Below are 22919 nucleotides of genomic sequence, written 5' to 3' on the forward strand. Positions count from 1 at the left end.
CATGCCATGCACAATAGAGAGAAGACCAAGGGGGCAGAAACAGCTAAAGAGAATCAAACAATAAACTTGGGGATGGTAGGGAAGTTGAGAGGTCTCAGGTTCTCCAGGGTAGTGGCAGAGGGATTGAAAGGGTCTCCTGAGGTCTGGGCAGGGTGGGGGTTGCTCACCGATTCTCCTCTGGAATATGCAAGGCCATCATGGTGAGTGGGTCCTCGCACTGCACTGCCCAGCCCAGTCGGTCACCTGCCCGATGTGTCTCCACTTGGAGGAAGTGGTTGGGCATCCTGCTCCAGGACACAGGCATGAGCATCTGTACCTCCAGGCGTGGGGGGCACTGTGGGGCTGGATTCTTCCGCTCACTCAGGAACATGGCGGCCGACAGAGGCATGATATTCTGAAGAAGGAGAGGGAATGGGGCCAGGGAAAGTGAGTGGTCTGAAGGTTGGAGACCCTATCTTACTCAATTTTCATGCTTACCATCCATACCTTGCATACCAACCAAACTGAAGCATGCTGTTCCTTGCACCCCCTTGCTCTCCCCTTTGCTTACACTTTCCCCTAATATCTAGAACCTTCTTGGCCATTCACCTGATTCTCCCAGGATTGATAATGGCCTTCCCCCTTAGCTTTCAGAGCACTTTGTCCTTTAGACAACTCATGGAATAACAAATGTCTGTTACATTAGGTCCTTGTTAGGCAGGGACCTAATACTATCTAAACTTTATCTCTCCTCTAATAATTTGATCAAAGTCAATGAAAATTTAAGTAATTTTCACTGAGTGAATGAAGAGATCTCTCTTACTTATTTCACCTATATATTTTGATCATCTATTGCATATTCACAGTATCTATCCATACATACATCCTCTTGTTCATTGACCATACCATTCATCCATCCATCATTTACGCACATCATTCATCCCTCATCCTATTCATTGGTCAATCATTCTACCCTTGTATCAGTTATTCCATCCATTCTTTAAGTGATCTATCTGTCTGTCTATCTAGTCTTCCTCCCATCCATTTAACCATTTACCCCATCTACTGATCCCAGTCAGTCAACGAATGTCACTCATTCCATTTATGAATCATTGATCCCATTTAGCCAACATTCCCTTATTCCATTCACCCCTCAATCTATTCATTTAGTGGCTCCATCTATCTATCCATCACTCTTTCTGCCCATCCACCAATTCCTCATTCTATCCACTAACCATTCACAGCACTCATATCATTCCAGTCACATATCTCTCCTTCATTCTGTCCATTGCCACTTACTTCATTCATGGATCACATACTTCAATCAACCAACACTCACTCCATCCATCCTTCAACCTATCCATTGACCATTTGATTTTTCTATTTATCACTTCATCAATCCACCCCTGTCCTATACATTCACCATTCACTTTACTCATATATAATTTACTCCATCTATCCAGCAATCTATCCATCCTTCACCCCATCCACTATCCACTCACTCCATCCACAGATCACCTTCTCCATTCATTCATTCATCCATGCATCACTCACCCAACTTACCTATCACTGATTTTCATCAGTTCATTCAAAATTTCATCCAAAACTTTTCCCAGAAAGTTTCTGATCAGCCCAGACCACAGAGATCCCTCCCGCCTCTGAGGTCCTTCCTTCCTCCCCCCGCCAACCACTGCTAGTGCCTAAAGATCACAACCCCTGCCCCATCACCTTCAGCTTTCCCAGTTCAAATTGTATAACATTTTGGTTAGTGGGCAGGACGAATGCAGCTGGAAACAACTTCGTGTTTGGCTCCACCTGGTGGAGAAAGTAGGGAGGCCATGAGGAGTAGACAGGAGCTTTCATCCAGTGTATAGAGACTGGCAAGGTCAAAGGGAGGAGAGGAGGGGAGAGACAGCTACTCGGGCTGGCATCTGAAACACCAGAGACTCCAACCTCACTTTCCTGCTTTATTCCATTTCATCGCCCTCTGCTTTTCCCAGTCTCTGATCACCTTCCTATCTCTGTACCTGACCATTCCCCCTCCCAACACACACTCTGTCATCATCTCCCACACTTCCTCTTTCTCCAGGGACCCTCTTTCTTCCTAAGCTGTTCCAAGCCCTCACCTTTGGGTTCACATCTAGCCTGGGGAATTTCTAAAGGATTTTTGGGGATGGGGATAGGGAGTCATGGGGTTGAATCTTATCTCTATAGACAGATGTGAAGCTCACTTTTCTCCAGGAAACAGCTTATGGTGGTCCCTGCCTGCTCCCCCCCATAAGATGATGGGAGATAAGAATTGGGGGAGGTGCAGTGAGAACTTGTATATGGGTGGATTGAGAAGGAAAATCCATTCAGGACATCTGGCTGAATGGTTGGGAGGAGAGGTGGGAGCTTCTTGGAACAAGACTCACCTGAAAAAAGGTGTTGCTCTCTTTTCCATTGGCTGTGAAGGTCATGAGGCCAGTGGCCAGGTCCACCAGGCAGCCGATGACCAGGTCCGTGTGACTAATGCGTCCTTGCTGACCCGGGCTCACAAAATCCCCACCCCACACCATGTAACAGTTACTGCGCTTCAGGCTAATTAGGAGAGAGGAGAGGGAATAGTCACTACACTAAACCCCCTCCCCAAGATCTGACCTTGAACCCAGAGGAGTGAGTCTTTAGGATCTTAACCTTGATACCTAGGATCCTACAGTCCTTCACCCCAACCCAGACCCAAACTCCAGAAATTATTGCAGGAGCAGCTAGGTGGCACTGCAATGGATAGCATACTGGTCTTGAGTCAGGAGGACCACCAGGCTCAGAATTTACTAAGTGGGCAACCTTGGGAAGTCACTTAATCCAGATTGCCTCCCAAAAAACCCCAAACAAAACCAGAAATCATTGCAGAGACCCCAAATCCTCAGTCACATCTTGACCTCAGAGACATGTTCCCTTCTCTCCCAAATATGAAACGATGAGACCCAGACCCAAGATTCTAACAAGATTTATTGAAGTCAAAATTCTCTAAAGTTATATAGTTCACCCCCTTCATGCCACAGTCTGTCAATAAACATGTATTAAGCACCAACTGTAGGCCTAGGCACTGTGTTAAACACCAGGGATACAAGAGAAAGGCAAAAACATGAGCTTCTTTTCTAACAGGGGATATAAGTAAATGTCTATATCTACACAGGAGATTTTCCTTGTAAATACTCAGACTTAGGAAATGGCAAATCATGTTTGAGTGACAGAAAAGGTCAGTGTCTCTGGACCCTAGCATACATGGAGGAGAGTAAGAAAGCTGGGAAGGCAAGAAGTATCCAAGACGTGAAGGGCTTTGAAAGCCAAGTGGAGAATTTGCTATTTGATTCTAGAGGCAATAGGGAACCATTGGAGGTCATTGAATAGGGGAGTGATATTATTGGACCTGGGCTTTAAGAAAATCACTTTGTAACTGAATAGAGGATGGACTGGAGTTGGGGGAGACTAGGGGAAGGCAGACCCTCCAGCAGGTATTGCCATAGTCCAGATCTCTAGAGTCCTCACCTGTTGTGTACATTGCCTCGCTCATCCCCCATGGTCACCGTCACAGCCCGGACTTTGCTGAGGTCGAAATTCATATCATACTGGTGGTAGTCGGGGGTGACCCAACCCACCCAGACTGAGCTGGGTTCCTGTCCTGCAAACACCCGGACTGAGTAGTAATACTAGGAAAAAGGAGAGATGGGGAATGGGGTGAATGGAGGAAGAACAGAGGGAACCCTCTGAGCCATCCAAATCGCAACTAGCATGGGTGAATGCTGGAGAAATGAGGGCTCTCTGTAGGTTAAGTTGGGAACCAGATTCTGGACCCTAGGACTCTACCTTATCCCCTAATCCTCACCGTGGTGGTGTTGAGGATAATCTCAGGGTCATCCCTGTTGTCAGCGGACACCACATCATGAGGGAGGCGGGGCAAAGCAGGTGTGGCAGGTGGTTGAGTCATCATGGCTGCCTTCTTGGCCTTGAACAAGAACCTGGGGGAGGGGGTAGGAGAGAAGAGACATAAGAGCCCCATCCTCAGTGCCCACACTTCCTTGTTTCTGTGTTTCTGACATCATGGTACCTGCTCCCTCTCCCACCCCACAAAAATTCCACCAAGTCATCAAGTTGAGGGAATTGACTCCAAAGCTATCTTCTCTACTTGAAATGTTAAGAGCTCCTTGGAATATTTTAGTATACTTTGTGGGTACGGCAGAGTGTCCAGGGATAGGGGCTTCTCTTGAGTATAACTAGCCCTTTTGACATGTCAGATTACGATTTCAAGATCATAGGATTGAGGGGAGCCCTGGATACCACCTAGTCAGCCCTCTCATTTTATAGGAGGGTCACAGCCAGGAACGAGAAGGGTTGGCATTTGAATCTATGTCTTCCATACACACACAAACACACACACACACACACACACACACACACAGAGAGAGAGAGAGAGAGAGAGAGAGAGAGAGAGAGAGAGAGATTTTCTACCCCAGCCTGTGACCCATTGCACTTACCCCCTCTTCTTGCTCTTCTCAGTGGCAGCATCCTTCTCATTCTCAGCCCGGGCTGGGGACCCCGCTGCTACCTCGGCCCCTGTCTGAGGTGCCCCGTCTTTGGTGGGCCCTCCAGTCCCCTCTTTGTTCCCCTCAGCCTCGCCTGTGCGTCCTGCCGAACGTTGCAGCTGTTCATAGTCAGGGTCAGGCTCAGCCGCCCGGACCTCATCATCCCCAGGAGGTTGGGGACCTGGGGGGGCCAGAGGAGTGGCCCCTGGAGTGCAGCGAAAGTGTTGATAGAACTGAACAGGAAGACTCAGCCGTAGAAACATCATCTCCACCAGGCTATTCTGGGAACCCCATGTGCGATGTGTTAGGCGCAGGCAGGGTGGTGTGTCCACTGTGCCATCCACTCGGGTCACCTGTGGCATTGTGGCATTGTTAGGGCATCAGGCCCTTAGAACCTACAGAGCCCAGAGATTCAGGATAACCTTCTGCCTGAAGCTTTTCTTGATCCCCTCAGCTATGAGTATTCATTTTCCCATTTTCCATTGAACTCACGTGTCTATTTCTGTATTAATTCACTTTGTCTTATCTATATTTTTAATTTATTCTTGTTGAATCCTTCATTAGAATGTAAGCTCTCTGTGAAAAGGGATAATTTCCTACTCTGTACCTGTTTCCCCAAAACCTAGCACAGTGTCTGATATACAGTAGGAACTCAATAAATGTCCACTGCTAGGTAAATTAGATTTATTTTTTTTAGGTTTTTGTAAGGCAAATGGGGTTAAGTGGCTTGCCCAAGGCCACACAGCTAGGTAATTATGAAGTGTCTGAGGCTGGGTTTGAACCCAGATACTACTGACTCCAGGGCCGGTGCTTTATCCACTGTGCCACCTAGCTGCCCCCAAATTAGATCTACTTAAGAAAATCATACTAAATGCGGCCAAGTCCTACTGAGTTCAAACAGTGAATGATTCCTCTGGAAGTGGTCCTATTATTCAAATTCCCATTGCCTGTTTCCATCAGGCTGAAGACAATGACCATTCTTTCCATAATTACGACTCCAAATAATGTGCATTTGAATAGACCCAACCATTCAAGACATTCAAAGATGGAAACCAATAAATGTTAGTGAGGAACATACCAAACTTAGATATTCGTATTTCTCTAAATCTTATACCAGAATTAGAGTGTTTTGGAGCTGGAAGGAAATTTATAGTTTATCCAGCATGACTCTCATTTCAAGGAAGAGGTGCAGGCCCAGAGATCCCACATCTAGTAAATGGCCAAGATTCTCCTAATTCTAGCCCAGGTTCCCCATTCTTCTCTCTCATAGCCAGTTCATGAGAGTCAAGTCCCAAGTTTTCTGCATTGATGACACAGAGTGGAGAAAAGGCAGGAGAGGAGCTGTGGTATCTCTGATCCACAAGAAGGAAGGGGGAGGTCTCACCTCATAATGGGGATGGTCAGGGGGCATAGGTTCAAACTGGGGCAGGCTCTTGCTAAACCAGGTGGTGACAGGCCGCTGCATATTGATGGCAAAAGGTTCAAAGCCCTCTTGGAGTCCACAGATGGTGAAGTAGCGAAGAGATCCCACATCCTGGCCTAAATTTAGGCGTCCCACCTGGCCCAGGCCCAGGCTGCAGACAGGGAGGAATCCTGGGTGGGAGGAGGGTAAGAAGGGTAGAAGGTGAGGGGATGAGGACCATAGGGGTTCAGAAGATAGAAAATAGTAACTCATGTCCCTGAAGCTTCTCAGTTTACAAAACACTTTCTTTACAACAAACTCTGTGAATTACAACAATAATAATAGCTAGTGTTTATATGGAACTCTAAGCTTTGCAAATTTCTCTTCAAATATTATCCCATTTTATAGGATTCCTGGGAAGTAGGTGCTAATGTTACTCCTATTTTACAAATGAGGAAACTGAGGCAGACAGAAGTTATTTGACTTGCTCAGAGATAGTGTTGTCTGAACTGGGATTTGAACTAATGTCTTCCTGACTCCAAGCTTGGTGCTCCTCCACTGCTGCCTTAAGAGAGACTCAAAAGTTTTGGGGACAAGGCGAGCCTGGAAGAGGGGCTAAAATGGGAATCCTCACCATCCCCAATTTCAATTTCCTTGAAGGCTGTCTCTGAGCCCGAGTCGGACATGAGTATTTCTCCATTGAGTGTGAAAATGATGGAGTTCTCCGAGAGGTCGATCATACACCCAACCACATCTCCTGGCTGCCAGGGTCGCCCAAAGGGTTCACTGCCCATATGCCAGCGCTGCCCCTACAGATTTACAGAATGAGGGATGATAACCAGAGATAAGAGAGCATCACAGAGATACACAGAAATGAAGAGACATGTATCAAAACACAGAGAAAAGGTATTAGTATCCAGGAACAGAAGAGAGAGGAAGATCCTTAGCATTATCTTCATTCCCCAGCACTACCCCCAAATTCTACCTCTGTTTTGGGACATCCTTTGTTCTGCCCCCTTTAGATTCAGGGAGAGAAAAGCATGTTGTCTCCCCATGTGTCTGTCTATTCTTATCGTTAGCAAAAATTTGGATAAATGGATGAATGGAATAGATCGATTCTATCACAGAGAGAGTATGTAAGGAATTTAATTGAAAGATAGATTTATATAAAAGAATGAGTGAATGAATAAAAATTTGGATGAATAAATGAATCAATAGAGAGGTAGGTGAATAAATAAAAGATGGGTGGGTATATGGAAGGATGAATCAATGAAAGAAAATCTGGAAGGCTGGTAGGTGAATAGGTGAATAAGTAGATGAATAAATCAATAGATGGGTGGATAGATGGATGAATTAAAGAATGAATTCTCATAGAAAAATAGATACAGTTAAAAATGCTCTTTGAATTTTTCATGATTTGTTTTTCTCTTGTTTCTGCCTCAAAGTTCATTTTGAAAGGGGATGTCCACTGTGAGTTGATCAACCTTGAAGGATGCAAAGCCTCTGCAGTTCAGACAAGCCTAGGAGACTGGCTATGGACAATGCTGTCCCCATCCAGAGAAAGAAAAACAAAACAAAAACAGCAAAAAATCCTACAGAATCTGAATGAACACTACACTGATTTTTTAAAAATTTCTTTTATGCATTTCTTTCCTATCTCTTGAATTTCTTTCTTTCCCCTTAATTCTAATTCCTCATACTGAAAATTTGTAAACAATGTTAAACATAAATGTGTATGTCTAATATTCACCTGATTGATTGCCCCTGAGGGAAGGAGGGTGGGAAGTGGGGAAGGAAATCATTTAACTTAAAAATATGCATATATATGTGGATGAATTTTGAAAAACTTTCATAATATATAATTAGAAAAATAAAATAAAATATCAATTAAAAAAAGAAAGGGATTATCTGTGGTCAGCATTGAGAGGAAGGGAGAAAGGAGAGAGAAATGTAGCCTATTGACCTGAATGGTTTCAGGGAAGGGCTGGGGAAAGAGGATGGTCCTATCTTCTGCAGGAAGACAAAGAAGAGGGATTTCTCCTTGGGAGAAGTCATATAAACTGGGGATTCATCTGGGGGAAAAGGTGGTGGATTACAGGTGAAACAGAACAGGAGTAGAGCAAGCTTGGGGAGAAAATTCTCCTTAGAGGAAACTTTGATGGCTAGATTAGGGGGAAGTTATGTTTAGGAGAATGCAGTTGGGCAAAGGTGGGTAGGAGGTACTCACTCGGTGGCCATTGAAGACATAAGCCAAGTCATCTGCTCCCAGCTCCACATCTGGCCGCAGTTCTGGACGGGCCCAGCCCACACGCATCTCTCCAGTGGTGACAGCCTCAAACTCAAAATACCAGCGACCACTCTGAACTGCATATGTACGTTCTGCTCGAAAAATTCGCACTCGATCCCCACTAGTCTGGCTCTCCACTTGGCCTGGGGGGCAGGAAAAATCAAGGAAGAAGGTGGATCAGAGTGGACAGGGCTGTCAAATACAGTGGATATAAGTTGGATAAAGAGAAAAGTGGTTTCTTAAGATTTTGGTAAGGGAAGCAATGAAAAGAGACAGCATGAAGAGAGGAAAGGTAACCAATCTTGATAAATAGTCTCACTCTGTCCTAACTTGGGGGAAAAATGGTCAGTGAGGCGGAAAGAGCAACAGGGACAGAGATAGGAAGAGAGAAAGAAATAGAGAGAGCTGGAAAGAAAGATAGGACTGGAGGGACAGAGAGAAATAATAAGTTGTTGAATTGGAGAGGAGATATAGAGGAAATAGGAATGAGAAAAACGAACAAGAAAGATGGAAATTGAGGACAGGAAGAAAGAATAAAAGAGAGAAAGTTAAAAAGAGAGAGACGAAGGAATAGAAAAAGAAATGGGAAGTGGGAAAGGAGAGAGAAAACATCAAGGAAATGGAAGAGGGACAAAAAGCAGAAAAAAATTGAATCAGAGACCAAGAGAGAGAGAAAGAGAAAAGAGAAGAGAGAAAGGGAGGAAGAGGAGGAAGGAAAGAAGTTGAGAGAGGGAGAGAGAGAGAGAGAGAGAGAGAGAGAGAGAGAGAGAGAGAGAGAGAGAGAGAGAGAGAATATCAGGCAGATAGGGAGGAGAAAAAAGAGGGGAGAGAAAGCTGGATCCTCTGGTTTGGGTCAGGGGTCACTCACTGGACTCCTGGTCAGGTGGCTCAATGTTATAGCCATAACCCAACAGCGTTCGTACAGCTTGACAGAGGCTGTCTCGGTTACTACGCTTGGTGGACTCATCCAGGAGGCGGTAGGGGACTAGCCGGGGGTTCCTCCGGGCAGGGATGTCTTGGACAGCACTATAGCTCCAGCCTTGGGCCACACGGTCTCTCGCCCATACATTGTGCCCATTCTCGGCCAGCCGGTCAACAAGTGTCGTCTGTGCTGGTGTTAACCGCACGTGGCTCAGGTCCAGTGGAGCTGGCTTGTAGCGATTACTCATCATGTACCTGTGGATGCCAAAAAGGACCTTCTGCACTGCCTTGGCTCTGACCCTATTATTCATAATGACAAAACTATAAGGGAGTATGGCCCAGACCACTACACCTGACAAGTAGTCTCAACTGAACCTACTACTTCCTAGGGCAGATTTGGGATCGCTCCAATGATTAATCAATAAGCATTGTGAGGGAGCTTTTTCTGACATCAGGCCTATACCTGCCTAAAAGTAACTTCCCCCCATGCCTCCGAGGCTCCTGGTTTTTCCCCCTAAGTCCAGCACCAATCTCTTTCAGGAGACAAACCTTCAGATACTTATAATATCACCCCCATCCCCTACCTCTTCTCTAGGCTAAAGATACTGAGTTCCTTCAACTCATCCTTATATGCCCTTTGGTCCCTAATTTTCATGCCATCCTGGTCATCTTTCTTGAGATTTCCTTCAGGTTTTCATTGATCTTAAAAATGTGATGCCTGGAACAAATGATCTAGATGAAACTGGTCTGATCAGGACCAAGTATGGAGTCACTATCACCTCTGTTGGTGGTGGCCTCCTTGAAAAGAACGACTTAAGGTTGTGATGGTGTTCCTGACTGTCAATAATTGCTGACCAGTTGGCTGATGATATTTTTTCATTTGGAGTTCAGAGTCCATCTCTATAACCAACCTATCTCAACTTGTGTAGTTAAGTTTTGGAACCTAGATGGAAGAATTCCTATTTCTCTTTTATATTTTATCTGTAGATCTGACCATTTTTGGCTGATGAGACATACATTGTCCCTTGAGCCTCTAAAATCTTATCCCTGGCCCTATTATCCCTTGCCTCTCACCTCAACCCCTCTCTCTCAGTCCCCTTCCCTCATGCTTCACCCATGTTGCTGCAAACTCACGCCTTGGGGAGTTTTGTCTTCTTGAGGTTCTCCTCAGCCTTCTCATCAGCCATACCTACATGGCACCCCAAAGCCAGCAGGGTCCTAGAGAGGGAATAAGGGTCAGCCCCTAAGCCCCTCCCCCCAGATCCACATATTTCCCACTCCATTTTGCTCAAAATCTCTCCCAATATATCTTTTTTTTTTTTTAGGTTTTTGCAAGGCAAATGGGGTTAAGTGGCTTGCCCAAGGCCACACAGCTAGGTCATTATGAAGTGTCTGAGACCGGATTTGAACCCAGGTACTCCTGACTCTAGGGCCAGTGCTTTATCCACTGCACCACCTAGCAGCCCCTCCCAATATATCTTGAATTCTCTTTGAACCTGTCTCTGCCTCCACCTCTATCTCATTCTGTTTTCCAGTCTCCCTGTCTCTCTCCCTCCCCTTTTCCTTCTCTCTCTCTCCTCTTTTCTCCCTTTCTCTTTCTCTTTGTCCTGTCTTTTCCCTTACAATCTATTTCTTAGTCTTTTCCTAGCCCCTAGATCTCCATTTGTCTGTTTCCCTTCTTGTCTTTGCCTCTCCTCCCACTCAGTGTTTTCCCTTTCTCTTTTCTCTTTCAACTTCCATGTCTCTATTCCCAACTCAGAACTCCTTACTTGAGTGTCTCCCCTGACATCTGCAGATTGTAGTTTCTCTCAGGCTCTGGGAGATTGTGAAAGTCCACCAGGCATGGATGAAGCCGTTTGTTATCATCCCGTACCTAGTTTGACAGAATCATTGGGGCAGTCAGAAGTCACTTTTCAGATTCCAGGCAGTTCATATCCTAGGTTCCATGTCCAAATGGACATCCTTTCTCCTATGATGAGAAAATCCTCCCTCTTCCCAGGGTCAGTTAGTGCATCTTAGTCCCAGCTACAGCTAGCCCAACCTTACCGGGCCATAAGTCCATCCTTGCTCAATGCGAGTCAGAGCCCAGAGCTCATGGATGTTCTCTGCCAACTTCTCTCGTATTCGTTCCAGGTGAGGTGGCAAAACAATCTTTGAGGAAGAAATGATCATATTATATGTATTCTGTCCCCACCTCTCCTTGATCTGAGACCATTTTCCTAGGACCTTCCTTCTTCTCTCTTAGGGCTCAGGGATACAATCACCTGTTCCCATTCAACTTCATACACTAGTTTTGGACCCCCATCAGTCAAGATTAGAGACATCCTCAACTACTCATGTCCTTCTTACCCACTAGAAAATCAGTGAAAATTTCTTTTAAGTATTCTAATTCTTCTGTTAATCTCGGAGATTTATATTTTTGTAAATATTCAATCATTTTGCTTAGACTGACAGTTTTACTGACATACAATTGGGCAAAATAACTCAAAAATGACTTTAATTTTACCTTCATTGGTGATGTATTCATTTTTGATACTGACAATTTAATGAGCAACTTTCTTTTTTAAAAAAAATCAACTTAACCAAGTTAACCATGATTTATTTTTTTCATAAAACCAGCTTCCAATTTTATTAGTTTAATGATCTTTTTTTCTTTTAATTTTAATAATCTCTCTTGATTTTTCAGGATTTCCATTTTAGTTTTGCTTTGGTGTTTGGTATTTGAGTTTCTTAATTGGGGATTTTTTACATATTTTCTCTAGTTTTTTATTCTCATGCCCAGTTCATCAATCTGTTCTTTCTTTTGTTGATATTTGCATTTGGAGATATAATTTACCCCCTTCAGTACAACTTTGTTTTCACCCCACATTTTTTTTTGCAAGGCAATAGGGTTAAATGACCTGCAAGGTTACATAGCTAAGTATTAAGTGTCTGAGGATTTGAATTTGAACTCAGGTCCTCCTGACTCCAGGGTCATGTCTCTATCCACTGTGCCCCCATCCTACAAATTTTGATGTGTTGTCTCATTATTGTCATTCTCTAATAAAATTACTGATTTTTTGCCTTTAACTTGTTCTTTGACCCACTCATTCTTTAGGGTTAGATTATTTAGGTTCCAATTAGCTTTTAATCTATTCTTCCACAGCTCTTCATTAAATGTAATTTTTATTGTATTATGATCTGAAAAGAGTGTGTTTAATATTTCTCCTTCTTTGCATTTGGTTGTGCTCTATATGTGGTCAATTTTTGTGAAAGTGCTATGAGAAAAAAGGCATATACTCCTTTCTATTTCCATTCAGTTTTCTCCAGAGAGATATCATATCTAACTTTTCTAAGATTCTATTTAGTTCCTTAACTTCTTATTTATTTTATGGTTAGATTTATCTAGTTCTGAGAAAGAAAAGTTGAAGTCCCCTGATCAGGATCTTTGTCTTTAGGTAGGAAAGATCAATAAACAGTGTGTGAATAAAAAAACCCATAAAATAGACCTGGAATGAGCCATAGAAAGCATCTAGTTTAACACTTTGAATTTATAGAGGAGGATATTAAGGCCCCAAGAGATCACCCAAAGAATACAAGTTCTCCTGAGTCAAAAGGACCCAACTATAGGATCTTTGGCTCCCAATCTGTTTCTACAACTGTTTCTGTTCTACAACTGTTTCTACAACTGTACTGTTTCTACAACTCTTTTTCTTGGCAGGACAAGGAAAGAGATGAATGAGTTTCTAAGAGTCTCCAATTCTTCCTTTCCCTGGGTATTTTACTATAGGAACAGAAATTTGGATCTGGGAAGGAACTTGGACATCATCCATTCCAATGCATTCATTTTATATGTTAGGAAACTAAGACCCATGGAGATGAAGTGATTTGCTCAAAGCCTGGGCAGATTATAGGGCTGAGCCTTCACTGGGCACTCACAACCCACAAGATCTTAGCCATCCTCTCCCAAATTTCCTAGGACTTCATTCATCTCTTTTACCTCATCTACCTGGTAATCAAATGACTCTCTCCCATTCAATCCAATTTAATGAGCATTAATTAAGACATCTACTCAATACTGGGATTCAAACAGAAAAAAACAAAACATCCCTACCCTCTATAAGCTTCCATTGTACTTCAAAATTATTTGGATGGGAGATCACTCAAAGGTGGCACAGTGGATAGTGCCCTGGTCAGAGTCAGGAGGACCTGAGTTCAAATTCAGCCTCAGATACTTACTAATTACCTTGTGACCTTTGGAAAGGCACTTCATCCCACTGTCTTGAAAACCCCCCCCCCAAAAAAAACCTCCAAAATATTATTTGGATGATGTTTAGAGACTGGGTCTCTTCGTGCTATTCTCTTACTCATTCTGGCCCCCTCTTGCTAATTCTCTTCCTCATAGTGCCCCCCAATACTACTTCTCCTTCAGTTTACCTGGACAGTGTCCACAGGGTAGGGCACAAAGTCAGTGTGGGACAGGCAACAGGTAGGTCCCACAAGGTGAGGCCCATGGCCTTCTTCCCGACGGTATTCCTTAATGGGTTCCAGTCTGAGACGTTCTCGGGGTAGTAGAGCCTCATGGCATGGAGCATAGCCCGGTGGGGGTAGGAATTTAAACTCACCATGGCGACCACCCAGGAGAAATCGCACCCTAAGTAGGAGGAGAAGGGAGAGGAAAGAAGGGAATATAGCAGTACCATGGTATCTTGAAAGATTTGTCTTTAGTGGGATAATTATCTTTAGTGGGAGGTGGGGGGAATTGAAAGGTGGAGGAAATGAAAAGGAATCCTGGGAGATAAAAATCAGAGCTCCCATTTCCTAAGCATGAAGGTTTACAAAGTCTTTTCTTCAAAGAAACCCTGGATTTTATAGGAGAGGAAAATAAGGCTCAGAAAACAAGACTTTCCTATCATATAGCAAATTGATTCCTAGCATATTTCCTAGCATAAAGCTAATTGATTTCTATATCTGGAAGTGTTGAGAGGTTGCAATTCATCAACTGACCCCAAAAGATATGAGAAAGAGTCCCCTTCTTAATTCTTTTTAGAGCTGGGGGACTATAGGTGGGCCACCGAATTACATTATAGCTCTCTGGGAAGTGGAACAGAGAGTAAATATAAATGACATAAAAACCAAAGACATCAACAAAATGTTTACTTTTAAAATAAACACTGCTGAACTTGGAATAACAGTGTTGTTGAGTTGTTCCAGTTGTGTCTGACTCTTTGTGACCCCCTTTGGGGTTTTCTTGTCAAAAATACTGGAGTGGTTTGTTATTTTATTCTCCAGTTCGTGTTACAGCCAAGAAAATGGAGGCAAACAGGGTGAAGTGACTTGCCCAGGGTCACCCAGCTAGTAAGTGTCTGAGATTGGATACTTTGGGGATGGATCAGAAAGTTTAGGGGAAGAGAAGAAGGAGAAGAGAAAAGGGGAATAGACAGCAATGGGAGAGAAGGAGGGGAGGGAGCAGGAGCAGGGTGGAGCTTCTTACCGAATACCAGCAGAGAAGCTGACCACAGGAAAGAAGAGCCCATCCAGGTTGAAGGCCTCAAAGACACCTTGCACAGGACAGCCATTGATCCGGAATGAGATGGATGGGACACTCAGGTCTAGGCAACAGCTAATCACATCCTCAGCAGCCAGGAGGTGCTGGCTTTGGGAAGCCACTGGTCGGGCAACCCGCCCTGCAATTGGAGGTCATGGGAGTCACAGAGGTGGCACAAGCAGTGGGGTTCCCAGGAAATATGAGGTTCAGAGGATCTAGGCACTAGGGCTTGGAAATTCTTAGGGGTCAAAATTTGGGGAGATCAGATCAGGGATCCCAGAAGACACAAGTCAGAGACAAAGGATTCTAGGCATCAGAGGTCAAAAGCCAGGAATCCCAGGAGAAAAGATTTAGAAGTTGGGGATCCCCTAAAATTAAGGTTGTGTGAATTTGGTTTAGAAATCAAGTCAGAGAGTCCTTATAAGATTCTCAGAGGTCGGGATCAGAGATCAGTAATTCTAGGACACTAGGGTTCAGGGAAGGGAGTGTCCCTGATATCCAGGCCCCAGGAAATAGGTTGGAGTTCAGTTTACGGTAAGGTCAGAGTGCAGTACCAGACCAGAGGTGCAGTCCATCAAAGCCATAGGAGTAGAGATCATCTCCAACGCCATTGCCTCCCCAGCCTTCCCCACCACCAGGGTAGGGGCTGTATCCCTCAGTGAGGGCCCAGCCCACCCTCAGGTGTGTGGCTTGGGCAGTCAGGAAAGGTTCCACTGAGTCCACCATGACTTCAAAGTACCACTTCCCATACTGTGTGGTCCCCTCAGCCCGGCCCACAAAGATATTGGGGCGGATGCTGGGAAGAGAGATGTGGAGAATGAGACTGAGTCAAGGGAATCAATAGAAGCAGGAGAGATACAGAGGGAGATAGAGGTAGACAATGGAGATAGGAGAGATCAAAAGGGAGGGTGACTTAGGAAACAGAAAGGGAGAGAGGAAGACTTGGGCAAGAGATAGAAGAGGGAGAGAGATGTAGTGCAAGAGACACAAGGAGATAGAAACATCAAAGGGAAAGACACATGGGGAAAGAAACAGGAGAGATATGGAGGGAAGGAGGCAGAGAAGAGAGAGAGAGAGAGACACTGAAAAAAGGAGATGCAGATAGGATGGAGGATAGGATGATCTGAGGAATATAGGGGAACACAGGTTTGAATGTGGGGTACACAAGGGTTAGTTTTGATGGGAGGGGTCTTAGTTAGGGGTCAGAGTCAGGCTCAGACCTTGTGACATAGTTAATGAGGTTGGTCTGCAGTAGGAGCTCACGCCCTGGAAGGAGATTCTCAGTGATGAGGACCTGGTTGGAGCGGACAGCAACGCCATTACACACGCAGAGAGAGCACAGCACGTCCAGAACCTGAGTAGGGAAGGTCAGGGGTTAGAGGTCAGAGTATAGGGCCAAAGATCAGGTTCTAATTTACTTTTTGATTTTTACAAGGCAATGGGGTTAAGTGACTTGCCCAAGGTCACACAGCTAGGTAATTAAAGATCAGATTCTAAGGAGAGGAACAGGTTGTGAGATCCTGATATAGGAGAGGGTCAGGTCATGGTTTGGGAAGAAGGATCAGAAATAAGAGGAAGAGAGGCATTGGAGGAGAGGCCAGGTCAGAGGTTAGAACACAAACCTTGTGGTTCCGACCATGCTTGTCCAACAGGGAAATGATGGATTTGATGTGATTCTCCTGAATGATGTTAAGTACTTCTGGACTCTCAATCAGTACACAATAAAGCACCTCCAGGATCCCTGAATGATGGCAGGCAGGACAGGGGCTTTAGCACTGTCCATCATTGTCTTTCCCACTCTCCCTCCCTTTGCCTCTATCTCATTTTAGGACTCCCTCTGTCTCTCCCTTTATTTATATCCCTCTTTCTCCTGCTTGTTAGCTGTGGCCTTGGGAAGGTTACCAATCCTCTTTGGACCTCAGTTTCCCCATCTGTCAAACTTTGTCTCATTCTCCCTCCATGACTCTGTCTGTCTCTTATTCTGTATCTCTCCTTTCCAGGTTTTCTTGAGTGTCTGTCTCCTGCCTGAGTGTGAGTCTCCTGCTTGAAGATGACCCTCCCCCTTGTCCATCTCCCCTAGGATTCCCATACCAGAAGAGGCCTCCAGCCGATCCAACTTGCTGACGAGCCAGTCAAGATTGTGGGAGAACAGGGCACAATTGGTGCGGTTCCCCCGAATCAAAGAGGCTGAGGATGAAGAAAAATGGATGAAGAGAGTCTGAGTTTGGGTTGCTCCCAACAGATACATCCCTGTTGTCACAAAAAGAGCCATGGGATCTTGGATTCCCTGGGTCTTAGAGGACAGGGACTTGGAGTAAGGGACAGACACTAAGAGAAGAGAAACTGAGGGGGCTGAGAAACAGGACTGGATGACTTCAGGTGGGACCAACTTACCCAAAAGCTCATAGAGTAAATTCACAATCTCCTTCCAAGACTCAGCTGCCTCCTCTCCTGCAAACTCAGCAAAGTGGGCAGCAGTGGAATAGACATTGAGACGATCAATGCAGTTCAGAACCAAGGACAGCATTCCCTGGAAGGGTAAGGGTAGGAGGCAGAGCGAGACAAGTTAGAGGGTCCCTAGTACCCTTTCCTCTATTTCCTCCTCTCCTCCTTACTCATTCCGAAGATGTACAGTCAGAAGGGAGGCCAATGAAGTCCATCCCCATTTAGAGAAAAGGAAACAGAAGCTCACAATAGAAAAGATCCTTGCTCAAGAGCCCATAGCAAATCCTCTAAACCTGAGGATTCGAACTCAGGTCTCCTGACGGCCCGTGGCTTTTCTTAGGAAGCTAGGATATAAGATACTTTCTATTTCTGTCTCAATCTCAATATGTCTAAAATGTAGCTCATCATCTTTGCCTCAAACACATCCCTCCTCCAGCTTTCCCTGTTCCTGATATGCCACCACCACCATTCTCCCAGAGTCATCCTCATTCTCCTTCACAGGCCATCTCCAATTAGCTTCCAATCTTGATATAGCCTACCTCCATGGTTCTTTCATCTGTCAATTCTCTCCTCTCAGCTCAGGCCCTTGTCACTTCTTGTTTAGTCTATTGATTGTTTAGTCTATTGATTAGTCCTGATTGATTTCTCTATTTTCCAATCCATTCTCCATTCACCTGACTTTCTGTGGCACAAGTCTGACCATGCCATCCTTTCCCTCAATCATCTGCAGTAGCTCCCTATTGCTTGTAGGTTATAAAGTCCTTAGCCTACACTAGACCTCTCTTGCTGGCTCTCCTCTGCCACCAACTTTAATTGTCAGTGATCTTTCCTGCCTCAAATTATATTTATTCAGATGTGTACCTGTAACATCCCTCCAATTACATGTAACCTTCATGAAAGCAGAGTCAATTCTGTTTTGGGTTTCTCTTTATATTTTCAACATGTAGCAAAGTTTTTGGCATAGTTTTGTTGTTGTTCAGTGTTTTCTGCCTCTTCATGACTACTTTTGGGATTTTCTTAGAGATATTGGAGTACTCTGTCATTTTCTTCTCCTCCTCAGTTTATATATAAAGAAACAGAGGCAATCATGGGTCAAGTGACTTGTCCAGGGTCACCCTGCTATTAAGTATCTGAGGTCACATTTCAACTCAGGTCTTCCTCGCCCCAAATCCAGTGCGTTATCCATTGTGACATCTGCAGCAGAAGTTAGGGGTCAAGGAGTCATTCAAGCAGAAAATGAAAGTAGAGAGTCCAGTTTGGAGTCAGGAAGACCTGCATTCAAATTTGACCTCAAACAATGACTAGCTGTGGACCCTGTGGGACAAATCACTTAATCTTTGCCTGGCTCAGTTTTCCCACCTATCAAATGGACTCAATAATAACACCTACTTCATGAGATTACTGTCAGAATCACATGAGATAATGCTTATAAAATGCTGGGCAGACAGAAGGTCCTATATTTAATGTTTGCTATTATTATCAGTATACCACATGCGACCAATTTGAATGAAAGTTTCTCTTGCCTACTGGAGCAGCTCCTCAACCTTGCCCTCACCCTTATGGGGCCCTTGCTGTCTCCTTTCTTTTCATAACAGAATGTGCATACATGGGCATATGTGTGTATATGTATGTGCTCACATGTGTTCACCCATAAATATGCTTGTCTGCACATACTTCTTCCTGGAAGAGGCTTTGACGGTTCCGGAGGCTCCGTAGTTTGCTTTGCTTCTCCTCATGCTGCAGGTCTTCTGAGGGGGGCTCGAAGTAGCCAATGAGGTCCTGTAAGCTCAGGATGACCCCTTCGATAGGCAGTGTCACACCTGCTGCAGGGGCCCCCTTGGGTTTCCCACTCAGACTGTCCAGACCTCTGAAGATATGGTTTGGAGACAAGGGATGGGGCAAGATGGCAAAGGTCAGAAATTAATAGAGTGTAAATCCAAGAGACCAGAGGTCAAGGATCATGGTCAAAAGTCAACAATTACCGGCCAAGAGGCATGCTGGGTTGGCAATGTTGGAGTGGCAGGGGTAGGGGTATTGACAGGAGGGATTACCTGGGTCAAAGGTCACAGGCCAGACATTTGAGGGTCTGGGGGTCAAGGTCAAGGAACCAAGATGAGGAACCCCAGATTTGAAGTCAGTGGTCAAGAGTTGGGGGTTAGAGACCAGGAACCTAGGCATTGTTGCTGGATGGGGTGGAGAGGCTGGGGCAAAGGGGTACCCACTTGATGAACTGGTTGTACAGCCCAGCTGTGCTGTGAATCATTCGGGCTGCCTGAGACTCTTCCAGTTGGCACCGGGTGAGGGACAGGGCATCATCCATGTGGCCTTCTTGATGCAGCATGGCCTGGTCGGGGACTGGCAAGGTCAGAACTGGGATGCTCCACACCTCCTGTCCTCACTATCCCTGTGACCATCTCTTTGGCCATGCTTTCTCCCCATTTGTCTTTGGGCATAGTCTATATTCTCTGTCTCTCTGGCTCTTTCTCCCTATCTTCCTTGCACTTCTCTTATATGTGTATGTTTTTCCTGGCCATTGCCAACCCATTGCTGTGGGTTAGAAAGCATTTTGCCTGCATTCTCTTCCTTGAAAATTGGAATAGTCCTTTGAGGCATGGACTCCATTTCACAGATGAGCAAAATGAAGTTCATCCTGGTTAAGGAACAAGTCCATAATCTCATAGGAAGCAAAACTCAGGGACAACATTCAAACCCAAGTCCAGGGATTTTCCCACTGTAACTCTGCTGATTTTTTCTTTCTGTGTCTCAGTCTCATTTTTTCTCTGTCTCTCTCAGTCTGTTCTCTATCTCTATCTCTCTTCTTCTCTCCCCTCTCCTTTCCTTTCTTCTTCTCTTCCCTCTTTCTTTCCCTCTTCTCTCTCTTTTACATTCTCTGCTGCTGTTCTCTCCATCTCTCTTTCCCCTAACATTCCACCCCACTTCTTCCCCCAAATATCTCCCAGAAAGCTTTACCTTCCTTTTCATTAGGCCCATGCGCAAGGCTTTGGGGTCTGGAGCAGCATATGTGAGCCACAGGCCAGAGGCTACATGTTGGACAAAGCACAGAGACTCCCCATATTTGATCTCAGGGGGCCCCATCCCTTCCACATCTCGCTTTGGGGCTGTGTCCAGTTTCTCCTGTTGTAGGGGAAATGGGGAAAGGCAGAGAGGGGGTCAGAATTTCTCTAGGGAAGAGGTCACATATTGAGAGACTTAGGGCATGCTTGGGGGATTCCAAGAGGTTTGGCTTGGGGATTCTTATTCTATGATCTTTCAAATCTCAGATCAGAACTGGAAAGGCTCTTTGAGATCATTTCATCTTACCCCTTCATCTTATAGATAGAGAAACTCTGACCTAGGGAGACAAAGGGACTCACCCAGTATCACACAACTGCTAAAGTGATTGAGGCAGGATTTGAACCCAGGGCTTCCTGACCTCAGGTCTAGCAAGCACTGCCTCTGTGAAAGAGCTCCTAGTTGAAGCTTAGCTGGTCAGAAGGTAAAGAATCCCAGGATATCAGAGCTGGAAGGGGTCTTAGAAAACCTCTAGCCATTGTCCCCTGGTCCCGTATTTCAAAGACATAGGCCCAGAGATAGTAAGGGTCTTGCTCCAGCTTAAACAGCAAACCAGAGGATTTCTGGGCAACGCAATTCCCTTAGGGTTTGGGCCCAGAAAGTTGTAGAAAGGGTCTTCATGTGGGTAGTTTGTGGGGAAAAACAGTAGACTCCCCATCATAGGTACCTTGGATATTCGGAAACAGAAAGCAGTTGCCTTGGTGGCAGCCTTCGAGGCATCTACCACTATCAGGCCTTGGTCTTCTGTCAGTGCCAAATATCTCCCTGTTGTTACATGTCGTACCCGCAGGGGCTGGCCCCAACGCAGGTGGCTCCCACTCCAGCTGGGGGAGTGAAGGGGAGGACAGGAGGGACATCAGGTCCAAAGACTGTTCTTGTCCAAATCCCAGTTCTCCAACCAGGATCCCTTCTTCCCCAGAGTCACCTTGCCCAGTCCCCCAGATCCCTGTCTACCCAAAACCCATATCCTCTTGTCCCCTCAGCCCTTGCTACCTTATCCTCAGAGGTTCCAGCCTCCACAGGGAACGGGCATGGGTGCACACAGCACCCCCTTCATAATGAACCAGTCTAGTGGGAAGGGAAGAAGAGCAGAGGGGATAACAGATCAGACAAATACAAGGCCCCAGTGTCAGATTCCTAACCTCTTACTATTCCTCAGAGTTTTAATTCATAGAAAGCTCATTTCTGGGACCCAAGACCCACCAGGCCTAGATTTTCTAACATCCATTCTCCCAGTCCATCACCAGACCAGAATTCAGTCTTGGGTCTCCAGGCTTGCTCGCATACCCCTCTCTGGCATTTAGGTCCACAGTCTTCACTTTTTCTTAAGGATCCTAAGTCTACCCATCTTGATTGGACTCTATGGAGTCTGGGCCTCCAGATCTCTTCCATAAAGAATTACCCAGATGTCCAAACATCTCATTCTAGTCCTGCCTGATACCATCCCCTAACTCTACTGGTATCCAGACTTCCCACCCCATCGTGACCAACCTGCGCTGGTCATCGCTATCAGCTGAAGAGATGGTCAGACACTCATCCATGTGGCCATGGAACAGCCGGAGAACATGGCCACCGGTCACATATCCTGCAGTGAGGGAATGGATGACTCAGTGGACGTAGGGGGTAGAGATCTCAGGTTTGGGCATTTCTGGCTGGTGTGGGGGAATCTCAGGGGTTCCCCTACCTTCTTCACATCCAGAACAGATTGGGTTCATATTCCAAAGGGTTTGCATGAAAGAAGCATCAACCTGGAGGTCCCCACTGGCTGTGGACAGGTGCTAGAAGGAAGGCAGAAGTCCAAGGTCATCAAAATGGGGTCAAGGGTCAGATACACAACAGTTCAGGAAACTAGTGAGGTTGGATAATTGGGGATGAGAAAATTGGGGGAATTTTGAGGCAGTCCTGTAACTTGGATCAGGGAAGGTAGGAAGAGATGGGGCAGGGACTGGAGAGAGGGACCAGAGAGGAGAGAGATAGCATTAGGGAAAGAATGGGATCTGGAAGGGCAAGGCACACATTTGGATTTGGATTTCCAAGTAACAACAGGTGGGCATGGGAAAGATTGGAGCCCCCCGAGGCTCCCCGGCTCTCACCAGATATCGCTCAGAAGAGACACTGACAAGGATGATGTCATCCCCCACTCGGACCTTCTCTCCTTCAGATCTCTGCTTTGAGGCTGGATGCATGGTCCACCAGCAGGCCTCCCCTGGGGTAGACAGGGAGGAGCCAGATTATGCCACTGGGGATCTTCCCCAGTCCTGCCATTCTCCTTCAGTGTCTCCTCTAGGATCCACCTGCTTTCCTTTGCCCAATGTCCCCGATCCCGCCCTTTCTTGCCCAGCGTCTCCCTCCTCTTTCTTGTTTTCCCAGACTCCCTTGTTCCTGCCAGGGTCTCCGCTATCACACCTGTGGCATCTTCTTGCAGGCCCACATCGAAGGCGAGTTTGTCAGTCATGGAGCGGGATGTTGTAAGGCAACTTAGATACTAGGGAAGGGAGAACCAGGGGAGAAAAAAGGGAAATAAAAGAGGGCATCAGTCCTCCTTCAGTCCTTCCTCTTTCTTCCCTCCTCTTCTCTCCATAACTCCCCACCCCCACCCCTTATGACTTACCATTCGGCTGTGGGCATGTCGGAGCAAGATGGCGTGGCCATAGAGAAGAGTCCGGTGACCCCCTCCCTGAGATGACTGGGGAGGGGTGGAGAAAGAAGGGATAAATCTCC

At 45.6% G+C, this 22919-nt stretch overlaps 1 protein-coding gene across 4 annotated transcripts in view; it reads right to left on the reverse strand.

The window, feature by feature from the left end:
• The window catches only part of RYR1 (ryanodine receptor 1), an 89233-nt gene that overhangs the window by 57468 nt on the left and 8846 nt on the right, over positions 1 to 22919 (reverse strand). For all 4 annotated transcript variants that reach the window (XM_074219027.1, XM_074219025.1, XM_074219026.1 and 1 more), the window contains exons 4-33: positions 22810 to 22884; positions 22605 to 22683; positions 22292 to 22404; positions 21883 to 21976; positions 21690 to 21783; positions 21192 to 21266; positions 20866 to 21022; positions 20097 to 20261; positions 19349 to 19470; positions 18801 to 18993; positions 17076 to 17211; positions 16773 to 16868; positions 16304 to 16422; positions 15902 to 16035; positions 15236 to 15477; positions 14628 to 14820; positions 13571 to 13787; positions 11201 to 11305; positions 10924 to 11027; positions 10289 to 10372; positions 9102 to 9409; positions 8174 to 8376; positions 6581 to 6755; positions 5929 to 6137; positions 4497 to 4897; positions 3848 to 3980; positions 3511 to 3671; positions 2394 to 2559; positions 1708 to 1794; positions 168 to 394 (exon numbers count right to left, since the gene is read on the reverse strand). In XM_074219027.1, the coding sequence (XP_074075128.1) occupies positions 168 to 394; positions 1708 to 1794; positions 2394 to 2559; positions 3511 to 3671; positions 3848 to 3980; positions 4497 to 4897; positions 5929 to 6137; positions 6581 to 6755; positions 8174 to 8376; positions 9102 to 9409; positions 10289 to 10372; positions 10924 to 11027; positions 11201 to 11305; positions 13571 to 13787; positions 14628 to 14820; positions 15236 to 15477; positions 15902 to 16035; positions 16304 to 16422; positions 16773 to 16868; positions 17076 to 17211; positions 18801 to 18993; positions 19349 to 19470; positions 20097 to 20261; positions 20866 to 21022; positions 21192 to 21266; positions 21690 to 21783; positions 21883 to 21976; positions 22292 to 22404; positions 22605 to 22683; positions 22810 to 22884 (4667 nt within the window). The remainder of the gene's footprint in view (positions 1 to 167; positions 395 to 1707; positions 1795 to 2393; positions 2560 to 3510; positions 3672 to 3847; positions 3981 to 4496; positions 4898 to 5928; positions 6138 to 6580; positions 6756 to 8173; positions 8377 to 9101; positions 9410 to 10288; positions 10373 to 10923; positions 11028 to 11200; positions 11306 to 13570; positions 13788 to 14627; positions 14821 to 15235; positions 15478 to 15901; positions 16036 to 16303; positions 16423 to 16772; positions 16869 to 17075; positions 17212 to 18800; positions 18994 to 19348; positions 19471 to 20096; positions 20262 to 20865; positions 21023 to 21191; positions 21267 to 21689; positions 21784 to 21882; positions 21977 to 22291; positions 22405 to 22604; positions 22684 to 22809; positions 22885 to 22919) is intronic.

The sequence above is a fragment of the Macrotis lagotis genome, chromosome 1 (genome assembly GCF_037893015.1).
Source record: "Macrotis lagotis isolate mMagLag1 chromosome 1, bilby.v1.9.chrom.fasta, whole genome shotgun sequence".
Taxonomy (NCBI): Eukaryota; Metazoa; Chordata; class Mammalia; order Peramelemorphia; family Peramelidae; genus Macrotis; species Macrotis lagotis.